The sequence below is a fragment of the Scyliorhinus torazame genome, chromosome 12 (assembly GCF_047496885.1).
Source record: "Scyliorhinus torazame isolate Kashiwa2021f chromosome 12, sScyTor2.1, whole genome shotgun sequence".
NCBI classification, from domain to species: Eukaryota; Metazoa; Chordata; class Chondrichthyes; order Carcharhiniformes; family Scyliorhinidae; genus Scyliorhinus; species Scyliorhinus torazame.
In genome coordinates, this window is record NC_092718.1 from 54,789,667 (window position 1) to 54,803,082 (window position 13,416).

The 13,416-nt window shown below is 53.0% G+C and overlaps 1 protein-coding gene across 2 annotated transcripts in view; it reads right to left on the reverse strand.

Annotated features, from left to right (window-relative positions):
* The window catches only part of LOC140386407 (hepatoma-derived growth factor-related protein 3-like), a 168,985-nt gene that overhangs the window by 17,560 nt on the left and 138,009 nt on the right, over positions 1–13,416 (reverse strand). The window contains exon 4 of one of the 2 annotated variants that reach the window (XM_072468725.1): positions 8,242–8,406. In XM_072468725.1, the coding sequence (XP_072324826.1) occupies positions 8,242–8,406 (165 nt within the window). The remainder of the gene's footprint in view (positions 1–8,241; positions 8,407–13,416) is intronic. The other variant, XM_072468726.1, reaches the window with a different exon arrangement.

The following is a 13,416-nucleotide window of genomic DNA, read 5'->3' on the forward strand; positions in this document are numbered from 1 at the left end:
CCCTTGTAGGTATGTATTAGTGGGTATGGGTGAGGGTGAGTGAGAAACCTGAGACTGGGAGTAAGGCAGACACAGGCTCACTCTTTTTCTCACTCACTTGCCTGAACGAGTGCAGCTCCAACAACACTAAAGAATCTCAACACCATCCAGGACAATGTAGCCCTGCTTGATTGGTACTCCATCCACCCATTCAACATTTACCACTGACGAATATTTCTTGGCTTGGAAATATATCTCCGTTCTTTCAGCACGGAGTCAAAATCCTGGAACTCACAATTCTCTTCACCACACGACCGCAGCAGTTCAAAAGGAAACTGGGAGAGGCAATAAATGGCAGCCATGCCAGTGAAGCTCACATCCCCAGAATGGATAAAATAAAAACATTTTCTCTGACCCAAGACTGCTTTAGAAGTGACAGAAAAGCTGCTTGGACTACAAACACGTTTCTTCCACCTGTTGAGAACCCAGACCACACAGCACATTGGCTTGTGGATTTGTGGAAAAATTGCCTGTACAGGTCAGGACAGCCTTCACCACCCAATGAATCAATAGGAGTGGGTTGCAATTATCTGGGACGTCAAAGCAGTGTCCCTGAGCGACTGCACAGACAAGGGGCTGGATTTCCCAGTCCCCCAGCCATGTGTTTCTCAGCGACACTCCGTTCGCTGACAGCAGGATGCTGTAGCTCCAGTCTCTTGTCAATGGGATTTTCCATTGAAACCGCCCCACGCTGTCGGGAAACCCATGGCGGGTGTGCGCTGCTGGTGGGATGAGTGAATCCCAATGGCCGGGGAATTCTGACCAAGGTGTTTGTTTTGGAGAGAAGGCGGCTGATTCCAATGAATGATGTTATGTGTTATATCTGGTATGAGTATCAGGTACATACGCACATACGAATTAGGAGCAAGAGGAGGCCACTCAGCCCCTCGAGCCTGCTCTGCCATTCAATAAAATCATGACTGATCTGATTGTAAACTCAGCCCCACATTCCTGCCCATCCCCGATAACCTTTCACCCCCTGGCAAATCAATAATCTATCTCGTTCTGCCTCAAAAATATTCAGAGGCTATGCTTCCAGTGCCTTTCGAGGAAGAGAGTTCCAAAGAATCCCAACCCTCTGAGAAATAAAAATCTCCTCACCCCTGCCTTAAATGAGTGACACCTTGGGCGGGATTCGCCGTGAATTGGCACGATGGCCTGAACCCGGCGCCAAAAACGGTGCGAATCACTCCGACGTCGGGCCCCCCGAATCGTCGCAAATTCGCCGGCCCGGAATGGGCTAGCAGCGGCGTGACGCCATTCGCGACGGCGTCACCCGTCACTGACGCCGCGCGGCGTCGCAGCACAAAAGACGGCTCCCCCCCCGTGTCGCAGCACAAAAGACGGCCCCCCCCCGCGTCACAGCACAAAGGACGGCCCCCCCGCAGCACAAAGGACGCCCCCTCCCCATGTCGCAGCACAAAAGACGGCCCCCCCCCCCCCCGGAGACCCATCAAAATGGCCGCCCGCCGCGCAGCGCCGAGGTTCCAGGAGCGGGACATCGAGGCTCTCCTGGACGCAGTGGAGCAGAGGAGGGAGGCCCTGTACCCCGGACATGGCTGCAGGGTCGCTCCACGCCTCAGCCGCCGCCTGTGGAGGGAGGTGGCAGAGGCCGTCAGTGCCATGGCCGTGACAGCAAGGACCAGGCGTCCAGTGTCACAAGAAGATCAATGACCTTGTCAGGGTGGCCAGGGTGAGTAACCCCCCCCCCCCCACCTCCGATGGGCGGCACAGCCCGAGGTGCAACCGACATGGCTGCACCCACCCATGCAGGCTGCAGTGGCAGGATGTGTTGTGAACCTCTGCCAACATACACACAACCGCTGGTCCACATGTATATGTCTGCCTAACACTGTTGCCCTTTATCCCTCCCACCCTCTCGCCCCCCACAGGAGAAGCGCGCTCACAACAACCGGGAGCGTGAGAGGTCCGGAGGGGGTCCACCTGAACTGCGACCACTCACCAACCATGAGTGGAGGGCCCTGGAACTTGCAGGCGGACCCGAGGACCGGGAGGTTGCGAATGCAGAGGTCGGGGGCGCACCACCAAGTGAGACCCCCCCCTTCCCCCTTCCCCATATCCCCCTTCCCCCATATCCCCGTCTGCGTGTCTAACAATGCATGCTGTAATGTGTATTGCAGGACCAAATGTCGACCCACCCGTCCCCGTGGATGGCGAGCACCCCCAGGACGATCCAGGGCAGTCACAAGCCAGGGACAGACCCGGAGCACCAGGGAGATGACGCCCCCATCTAGTGCGAGTGCGGCGACACAGCGGCCCAGACCCAGCGACGAGGGGGGCAGCCACAGGAACAGGCCCCCGTCGCAGCCGACCCAGGACACACCTACCCAGGACACACCCGCCCAGGACACACCCACCCAGGACACTGAAGCACAGGACACTGACGCCCAGGACACTGACGCACACGACACCCACACACAGGGGACGGATAAACAAGAATCACCACTCCAGGGGACCCTGAACTTCGGGTCGGATGAGGAGCACGATACTACTCCACTGCTATCTCCAACACCCTCCACCATCGCAGAGACACTCACCTCAGTTGGGCACTTTAGCGATGAGGCATCTGGGACACTAACTGGTGCGCACAACACAGCCGTCCCGGTACAGCAGGTGGAGGCAGGAGCAGCCGAGGGGTCAGGCGGTCGGAGGGCAGCCCGGGGCAGGCATCCATCTGCTGCCCAGACAGGTCCCGGGTTCCTAGAGTTACCACACCCACCCATAGACCCGATGCAGTCACGGACCAAGGGACAACTGAAGGGGGTGACGGCCGGTTTGCGGCAGCTGCAGACGCAGGTGGAGGAATCTACCCGCGTGCAGGAGCAGGGAGTGGTACTGGTCATGGGTGCCACCCAGGCCGAAACCGCATGGGTGGCGTCCGCGATGGAGGCAATGGGTGCGACGGTGTCAGGCATGGGACACAGTATGCAAAGCCTGGGGCGTTCCCTGCGGGCGACGTCCGTGGCCCAGGACATGGCTGCCCTCTCACAGGAAGCCATGAGCCAGAGCCAGCAGCAGATCGCAGAGGCGCTCAACGCCATGGCCCAATCTCAGCAGGCAATGGCCCAGTCTCTGCAGGCCATCGCTGAGGGCATCGGTGCCATTGCCCAGGTGCTGGCCGGCGTTGCCCAGACACAGACAGGGATGGCCAACTCCCTGAGCTCCATGGCTGCAAACTTGCACACCCTTGTTGATACCAGGACTGGATGGTCAGTCCGTTCGCATCCCCTACCCAAGTAGAGGCCCGGGGGCCATTGGGCACCCCGAGGGAGGAGGAGCTGCTGGGGCCCGTTCCGGGTCCCCCTATAGGGGAGGCCCCGGAACACTGCGACACCTCGGACTCCCCCCTTCCGTCCCAGGTGCATCTGGTGGGCAATGCGCAGGACAGGCTGGCAGCTCGCCATCCCAGTCGCCCGAGCCGCAGCCTGGCCCATCTAGGCCGGGCCGCCCCAGGAAACGGCCGCCAAAGGGGTCCCTAGTCACAGGGCAGAAATCACAGGAGTCCACCTCCAGTTCTGCTGTACCATCTGGGGAACCACCTAGACGTAGTCAAAGAGCCCATAAGGCCAAAAAATTAGACACTGAGTAAGTTGGCAAAGGGTGCATGGCATAGATTAGTTATAGGCGCTAGGACACATGTATGAACTGTTTGTTATTAAAATCACTTTCACACCTACAGAAGCTGCCTTTGTGCTCTGTCCGATGCGTGCGGGGGTGGGGTGTGAGGTGAGCGCCAGTGTGTGTGTGAGGGGTGATAGAACGTCGGCCTCAGGTGAGTGTGCCTCCCCTCCCACCGGGTCGCCCTCACCATCCCCCGGGCAGACGACGGGACCGTGCGCTGCAGTGTCACGGCCGTATTCAGGGACAGTCCGGGTGGAGGGTGGTAATGTGGCCATGGGTCAGACATTGTCCAACGATGTAGAGCCCAGAGCTCATCGCAGAGCAGGTTGTCATCATCCTCCATGGCCTGCAATAGACCCGCTTCCACCGGCGACCGTGTGAGCCCGGCCCGTTGTGCCGCAGGTGGATGTGTAATGGTGTGCATGCGGGTGGGTGAGGGTGGTTGGTGGTGGATGGTGAGGTGAGGGTGGTAGGCCGGTGTCGTAGTGTGCAGTCTGTGCCCATACTCGGCGATTCCCACGCCCCCCCCCTAGTCCGTGAACCAGGCGGCTATCAGCCTGTCCCGTGCCCGCTGGCCCAGCCGGTAACGGTGGGCAGCCTCCCGTCCATGTCCAGCCTGTCTGTCCTGACCATTGCCCCCATCCTCCTCATCTGGGCAAGGTCTGCGCTTCGTCTTGCTGCTCCTCCCCTTCCCCCTCCTCTGCCTGCAGCACATCGCCCCTCTGCTGGGCTACGTTGTGCAGGACTCAGCAGACCACAACGATGCGGCCGACCCTATCTGACGGGTACCAGAGGGCCCCTCCAGAGCGGTCCATACACCTGAAGCGCTTCTTTAGCAGCCCAAAGCTCCTCTCTATCACACCCCTGGTCGCTGCATGGGCATCGTTGTAGCAGTTCTCTGCATCAGTCTGTGGCCTCCGTATAGGCGTCATCAGCCACGACTGCAACGGGTAACCCCTGTTGCACAGCAAACAGCCCCTCGGCCGGGGGTGGGGCGTCCCTCGAACATGGTGGGGATGAAAGATTGCGCCAATACGAACGAGTCACATACACTGCCCAGGGACCAGGCGCAAACGTGCAGGATCATCATGCGGTGGTCGCAGACCACCTGAATGTTCATGGAATAGGTCCCCTTCCTATTCATTAACACGGCCCTGTTATCCGCAGGTGGCCGCACGGTGATGTGCATCCCATCAATCGCCTCCTGGACAATGGGCATCGCGGCCGCCGCAGCGAGGCCCGCTGCCCGGGTATCCTGGCTGGTCCGGCCCACAGGGAACTAGATGTAGCGGTCCACAATGGCATATAGGGCGCCTGTCACTGCACAGATGCACCCGTGCACCGATGTCTGCGAGATGCCAGACAGGTCCCCACTCGGCGCCTGGAATGACCCCGTGGCATAAATGTTCAGAGCCACCGTAACCTTGATGGCCACAGGGAGAGGGTGTCCTCCCCCAGTGCCACGCGATGCCAGTTGTGCCATCAGGTGGCAGATATGGGCGGCAGTTTCCCGGCTCATCCGGAGTCTCCTCCTGCATGCCCGGTCCGTGAGGTCCTGGTACGACGAGCGGGGCCGGTACACACGGGGCCTCATCGGGCGTCTCTGTCGCCGTGGCACCACCACCTCCTCCTCCTCCTCCTTGTCCTGTCGTGCGGGTGGCCCTCCAGCCTGGGCGGCTGCCACCTGCTCCCTGCGGCACGCTCCTCTGCGGCAGCCTCCGCCACCTTCCTGGCACGCTCCTGCTCCAGCTCCCCCAGGGCAAGATGTAGAAGTGTGGCTCCCACATCGCTGGGTGATGACCAAACATAACGGCCTGCAGGGGGTGGGGGGGATAGACGGCATGTCATCATTGCCCGTACTCCACCCCCTCCCCCTGCAACCAGGTGCCATGGGCTGCATGGTCGCGACTGTTGGAAGCTAGCACCTAGTCAGGCGGATAATCTCCCCAAACCCCGGCATGCGCCTCCCCGGCACTCGCCCCCCCCCCCCTCCAGGGCATGCGCCCACCCCTCCCCGGCACGCGCCCTCTCCTCCCCGGCACACGCCCTCTCATCCCCAGCACGCGCCCTCTCCTCCCCGGAACTCGTCCTCTCCTCCCTGGCATGCGCTCCCCCCTCCGTGGCATGTGCCCCCCTCTCCTCGGCACGCGCCCCCACCCGGCCCCACACTCCAACGGGTCCTGCGCCCCACCCCACCAACTGCGGCCGTGCCGTCACTTCTCCTACGGCCGCCCAACGCCGAGCCCTACCTCTGCGCTGGCCGGCGTCAAACATCACGACTGGTTGACGCCGTTAAATAGGTGGTTTGATTTACGCCGAGGTGACCCGTGGTCACGTTGGCAGGACTTCGGCCCACCTGGCCCAGAGAATTGGGGTAGCCTCGGAGTCCATTGCGTCGCCCCAGTCCTCGCCATTCTCCGAGGCGGGTGGCGCGATTCACGTCGACGCGATTTTTTGGGGGCCGGAGAATTTGGCAGCAGCCGGGGTGCAGGATTCACGCAGCCCCCCGGCGATTCTCCAACCCGGCGAGGGGTCAGAGAATCCCGCCCCTTATTTTTAACAGTGACCCCCCCTAGTTCTAGAATCTCCGACAAGAGGAAGCATCCTCTCCACATGCAACCTGTCAGCTTAAGCTAAACAGAAATCTCTGGTTAATTCTATGGCTAATGAGTGCTAGACTGGTAGAAATGTCTACCAAGGAAGCAGTAGGTGTCAGCATGTTACATGTTGGTGAAGCAGATCAATACAGTTTCCAAGTTTAAAGAGACTAGATCATTTTAAGTTACTGGCGTTGTGAAATGAAGACAAAATGCTCAGGTTTTGGTATTTGGTAAACTGTAGCTGAGGGCCCTGAACATACATAGACCTTATAGGACATTTGCCTCATAACTCTGCAGGCCAAGGAGGTAAGCCAAGGTCCACATAGCTAGTCAGGTTCTAGTTTGCACAGGTAGCTTTTCGGGATCCTTGTCTGTTCCGAACATGGTTGGCCCAGTCACAGGGCCACAGTGCTCTCCTCTTCCAAGCTCACTCTGGCAGGAGATCTGGACTGCTGCTTGGGAAGATGCTGCTGTCCCAGGCATGGCACAGAAAGCAACATAAACTCATTCACCAGAACCTATTACTTGATGTGAAAAATGCCAATATGAGGTCGTGGCTTCCAGCGTGCGTACATTAATTCATAACCTTAGCAGTCTTTCTCAGAAAGTGCTCGGATCAAAATCTGAATCTAGGTTTCTCTGGTTTTCCCATAGCGTTTTTAAAATTGCTGCCCCTTTAATGGTGCTTTTGCCTTTAAGGCCCAAGCAGTGTCCAGACATCCTCTGCTGTCTGACCTGCAAATAAATGCACATCTGGTGCCCATTTCCTTCATTGGAACAAGTTCTTGGAGGAAGTGCAGCAACTGAAAATATTTTGTAGTGCTTTGCACTAATTGTTCCCAGACTGCACTTTCTGCTTCTCACCAACCACCTCCAGTCTGACCATGTTGGAGCTTTACCTTTCTGTTTCAGCTACTGTTATTCCAGCCTCTCAGCTTTCCCTTCAGCAACCTACTCGCTCTAACGGCTTGCTAACACAATGCATCCCATTGACTCGCCATGGGCAGCACTGGGGACATTCAGAAAGGGTATCCAAAACCACGGCGTTCCCACCAGGACATTCTCACGGAAAGACCTCTAATGGTGGAATTCAGGGTAGGGAAGTCCAAAAAGTTGGTTCAGAAGGCACTGGGATTAAAGTGTTTATTTGTAAGCGACTTTGAAACCTCTCACTTAAAATGGAAAGCAAGTATTAAACGAGGCAGAGGAATTAGCGTTTAAACTGAAGTCTTGACCACACCTGAAGACAAATGTAAATTGCTAATACACAATGTTAAAGGTGACTGTGGTTTACTTAAGTTGTGTGCCATATTGATGGGCTGATACACCCCAGACAGCAACTATGGCAAGTTCAACTAAACTTAAGACCCAAACATTTGTGTACAAAACCATTTCTGCTCACCACACATTGAAGAGGCCTTGTGCGCAGTGGGTAGTGTCCCTACCTCTGAGCCGGAAGCTCCAGGTTCGAGGCTGACCTCAGGACTTGATGGCAAGGAAGGTGTGTTCATAACGTGGGCCAAACTGGTTGAGTGTGTCAACTTGCAAATCTTTCCAAACAAGCCAATAGCTGGTGGTAAGAGTGGTGGAGACGCCTGGTCAGCCACGCTTGATGTGGAGTCGCTCCCCTGAAACTATAAGCCCCTGGCGACAGACTAGCGACCTGTTCGAGCAATTACTAGCTATGGGAACAGACAAAAGTCTGCCTTAGTGCAGCACTAGGTGCGGGAATACAAATGGAATTACTACACTTTAAATATTCTGACGAAGATCAATTTTAGAAGATTAATTCCATATACCTTTCTGCCAAACAAGAAATACTCCTGAGAGAATGGCTTTAAGCTAAAACCATACTGGACAATCTCAGCAGGGAAAAGCAAATGACTGCAGATGCTGGAATCTCTAGAACACCAAAAAGGGTCATTGCAGATTACCTAGAGTACATGGAAAGATTCTATACCTTTACCTTGGAAGTAGCTTTTTTTCGTTTGGAGCCTGCTTTTTCATTTCTGCTTTTAGCTTTTCCATCCTCATCTATTATTTCACCCCTTTCGCCTTCACTACTGGCATCTGCTGTATTCCCTCCCTCTCCTTCTGTCTCTGAAGAACTCTGTTGCTGTATCGCCTGAAACAAAAACACAGCAAGATCGTGAAAGCATGACATAACGGTGTCAAACGGAACACGTTCCAAAAGAACACCAACCAATTATTACAGGCTGAATTTGTAAGTTAGAATTGACACTGGTCTTCGTCTTCTCAAATGGTTAGATCTATTGCAATTTCTTGTGAAAGCTGCACTGTAAACTCTTTCTGAAGTAAATGCCCCCAAGTTGACTTTTGAGGGTGAGTTCATGGAACTTCCACCACTGTTTCGAGACAGCACCTAACAAAACCACCTCATACTGACGGGAGATATTCTTCTGAGATTAATCAGAATTTAAATCATTTTTGATTGCATCTGATTTGATTAAATCATCTGATTGCATGCATGTCAACAAATAAAGGGAAAATGTTGTGAAAATGGACTTCAGAAAATATAAGGAAAGACCTGCACTTACAGCACCTTTCACAACCTCAATGCCTCATAGTCAATGAAGTACATCTAAACTGTAGTCACTGTTGCAGTGTATGAAATGTGTAGCCGATGCACGCACAGTAAGGTCTCGCAAGCAGCAATGCAATAATGGTCAGATAATCTATTTTATGGTGATGCTAGGTGTGGGATAAATGTTTACCCGGACATTGTAGTCAAACTATCCACCTCTCCTTTGAATAGGATCATAGAGCCTTTTATGTACACCCGAGATGATACAGCAGGCATCAGCTTGTGTCTCTTCCGAGGGAGGGTACCTCTCACTGTGCAGCACTCCCTCAGTACAGCACTGGAATGCCAGCTGTTATAGCCCGCATGAGAACTAGGGGGATGGACTAATTAGCCTTGCCATGAGTCTCGTAGGCTATGAGCTTCCCATCAGCGGGAGCCCATCAGCGGAGAAATGGATTCTGTCATCGAAGCCGGCCCGGATGGGAGCAGACCAGAGTGGTCCCGGATGGGAGCACACCAGAGTTGTCCCAGCTGGGACCTGAAGAGTACTGTGTTTATAGTTTGCTTTGCAATAAAATAAGTTTCTTCATGCCTCTCATTTTGGACTCCTCTGTGGCTACTAAACCACTTAGAGTGAGGAACATGCCAGCATGAATTATATTTTTTCCCCTTAAGTTATTTATTGAGTTCTTCAACTGACCACACAAAATCTAACTATGATAACAAAAAGTTACAATGCTAAAATCTGTAGCTTAATCTGTTAAACATCAACGCGGTAATGCTGAATTCACCAGCTAACATTTATCTATATCTACACATGACTGAAGTTTGATCCTCTAAGATTGCCAGTTCAAGGACACACTTTGATCATCTCCAATCACCAACCTGCATTTTCTGGATACTTAATTTATTTCTATTCTATTTCAAGATGATCAGATACTGGGCGGAAATCTCCCCGCCCCCCCTGCTCCCGGCGTGTTTTGTGGTTGCGGAGGTGGGCCGCCATTGGCTGGCGACGGGATCTCTGGTCCCATCGCTGTCAATGGGGTTTCCCATTGTTCACACCCTCCGCTGCCGGGGAACTTGTGGAAGCGGGGATGGGTTGCTGTCGGTGACACCGGAATATCCCATCAACGGGAACGGCTGGATGTTCCCGCCCATTGTGCCATTGTGTTGCTTGGGAGAATTCTTTTCAGGCGTAAAATGGAGCATTCCCCCGAATAATGGGTTTGGAGCCGGGCGGCAGCACACTATCTGCCTTGCGCTGGTGGGAATATGTAAATTAAAGTAATGCATGCATATGCATGCACTTAATGGCTTGAAGCACGAGTGCCACCCCCCCCCCCCCCCTCCCCCACCGTGATGCTCTGACCCCCTCATTGAGAATTCCACCAGGCAGGCTTTGGTGCGAGATTGGGCAAGCACAGCCCTGTTGCAGTGGAGCCCAGGAGGGTCTCCCAAGAGTCCTGGGGGTTTAGTATCTCCTCCCCCACTCCCAGCCCCCTCTTCAGACCTTCAGATATCTCCATTAGTCATCCCCATCAGACCTCCCATTAGACCCCTCATCAGTTACCCCGGCCTTAAAGCTTAAGAGCAGTCCAGGCAGTACTCACTGCATTTTCACTTACCCTTTCCGAACATCCGGTGCCTCAGACAAAAGTCATTAAAGTATAAATGTCAGAGGCTTCCTTGAAAGCAAAGTAAACTTCAAAGGACTTTGAAATGCAAATCTTCTGTTCAATTTCACACAGCAATATCTTTCATTCGCCTGTTATTGACAGTTTAATGGTCCAGACATGTGCTTGGTGGATTGTTTATTTATCTTTCCCTTCACGCTTGAATTAATCCCCATTACCCTGATTTGATGTGAACCACAGTGTTTATAAACACTCTAGCTTTGATTGACAGCTCCCCATCACATCAAAAGTTTCACTTCCTCTTTCTCACAGCATAAACCAGATAAATGTACTACCCATTAGAATCATAGAATCCCTGCAGTGCAGAAGGAGGCCGTTCGGCCCATTGTCTCTGCATCGCCTCTCTGAAAGAGCACCCTATCCAGGGTCAGGTCCCACCCTATCCCTGTGACCCAGTAATCCCACCTAACCTTTTGGATACAAAGGAGCAATTTAAAATGGCCAGTCAACCTAACCTGCACATCTTTGGACTGTGAGAGGAAACTGGAGCACCCGGAGGAAACCCACGCAGACACGGGGAAAAAGGGCAAACTCCACACAAATAGATACCCAAGGCCGGAATTGAACCCGGGTCCTTGGCGGTGAGGCAGCAGTACTAACCACTGTGCCACCATGCCGCCCTATTGTAAGGGTCCTTTCTGGTGATTCCCGTATTCCCTCTTTATTTTTCTGAGGGTATCATTTTGATACATGGATGCTTAATGGACAAGTGTCTTTATGTCAAGCAGCAGAGAGAATGAGGAATTCAAAAAGTTGCAACATAGTAGATGGTGCTAATTTTTAAGCAACAGAACTCAGATTTTATGGCATCCAATAGATGGAGTGGGACTCGGTTCCATTGGTTGGTTGGTGGCCAATGAATTGGCCAAAAGACTATATTTTGCCTGGTAACAAGTGGTGATTGGATCCTGCCTGAGTGGGATGACTTCCAGAGACCCAAAAAAAGGAGAGTTGGATCCTGGATGCTGAAGGAAGAAGGAGCTGTGAGTGCCTACTCTCTCTTTCTCTTCTCTCTCTCTCCAAAAGAGCTGAATAGCTGCTGTATTTCTGAAACTACAGAGAACCTGAATGAATGAATCTGTAGGGAAAACCATTACAGACTGGAAACAGAAATCTTAAACTGAAAGCCTTGAAGGAAGATATGTGAGAAACAACCATCTGAAAGAAAGACTCCCAAGGGGGGCTGAAATTGGCCGCGCCCTAGCCCAGGGCTTCGTAACGCCATCCGTAGTTAACAGGGAGAAGGTGGTGGTGAATCGCCTTCTTGACAATTGCGTGGCTTGCTATGTCATTACTGAGGGCAGTTAAGACTTGTTTGGCAAGGAGTCACGTAAGGCCATGCCAGTACAACAGATTTTCTTCCTTTTGGGTGACTGTGAGGAGTTTGCATGTTCTCCGGGTGTCCGGTTTCTACCCACACTCCAAAGATGCGCAGGTTAGGTGGATTGGCCATAATAAATTGCCCCTTCAGTGTCCAGGGATGCACAGGCTAGGTGAGGTTATGGGCCTAGGGCAGTGGAGTGGGCCTGGGTAGGGTGCTCTTTTTTTCTTTCAGAATGTTGTTGCAGACTCGATGGGTTGAATGGCCTTCTCCTGCACTGTAGAGATTCTATGAATATCTGACCACAATCTAAGGTCACTGGAAGGCTGTTAATGGAAGAGAACCGTCTTCATAAATAATTTAAACCTATTTAGAAACAATAGGTTAGGCAGAATCTGACAGGGAGATAAGCTATGGTAGAAAATGGCAAAACAGTAACTGGAATTTGAAGGAATACGTCCATCGATTGTGGAGATGTGTTTTTTTTAAAGTTACATTTTTCAAGTTTTTCTTTTTTCTGGTTGGATTTATAAAAGAACTGAAACCCTCTGATGGGAAAAAAGTGACACTCAATCCCCTGGGGAACGTCTCCTGTTGGTTTTACATCATCCTGAGGCTTTTCAAATATTCCTGAAGTGAGACATCAAGATGCAATTACCTGTTCCAAAACTCTGGCTGCAATTTGCCGGCCCTGCCCCTGGTCGGACCTGTCATCGGCAGGAACAGAAAACTTGGAGAGCCAGCCAGAGGTCCACTGACTTAATAATAATAATCACTTATTGTCACAAGCAGGATTCAACGAAGTTACTGTGAAAAGCCCCTAGTCGCCACATTCCAGTGCCTGTTCGGGGAAGCCGGTACAGGGATTGAACCCGCGCTGTTGGCCTTGTTCTGCATTACAAGCCAGCTGTTTAGCCCACTGTGCTAAACCAGCCCCTCTCGGCGGCACCGATAAATTTCAGTTTTCTGCGTGCCTGGAAAATTCCAGCCTATAACTGCAGCAGACATGGACTAATAGAAGGTCTATGGAATATACAGCTTCAAAGAGCTGCTTGCCAAGCTGGAGAGAGATTAAAAGAAAATGCTGTACTGAAACAGGCTGGTGAAGCTGTTCGCCTCTCTGTCTCTCAGACGTACTGTGCCTGGATTTGCTCAGTAACCATCCTAAGAAGAGAAATCTGCTGCAAACTGTGATCTTCTGGGAATAAAACATTGAAATCTGCACCATAGAACCAGGAAGACAACTGAACAGTTGTCTAAATATAAAAGCAATTTATTGCGGATGCTGGATGTGGTGGTATGTATTAGGGGTAATACGGTACACCACGTGTCGACAGGCTATTGTTGGAGGGATGCCAGGTCCTGATAGGATCTGCCACCTACTGGACTCCACCCAGAAATGCCGGTATAAGAACCCAGGGCGCCATTCTCCGACCCCCCGCCGGGTCGGAGAATGGCCGTTGGCCGCCGTGAATCCCGCCCCCGCCCCCGCCGAAGTCTCCGGTACCGGAGATTGGGCGGGGGCGGGAATCGGGCAGCGCCGGTTGGCGGGACCCCCCGCTGGATTCTCCG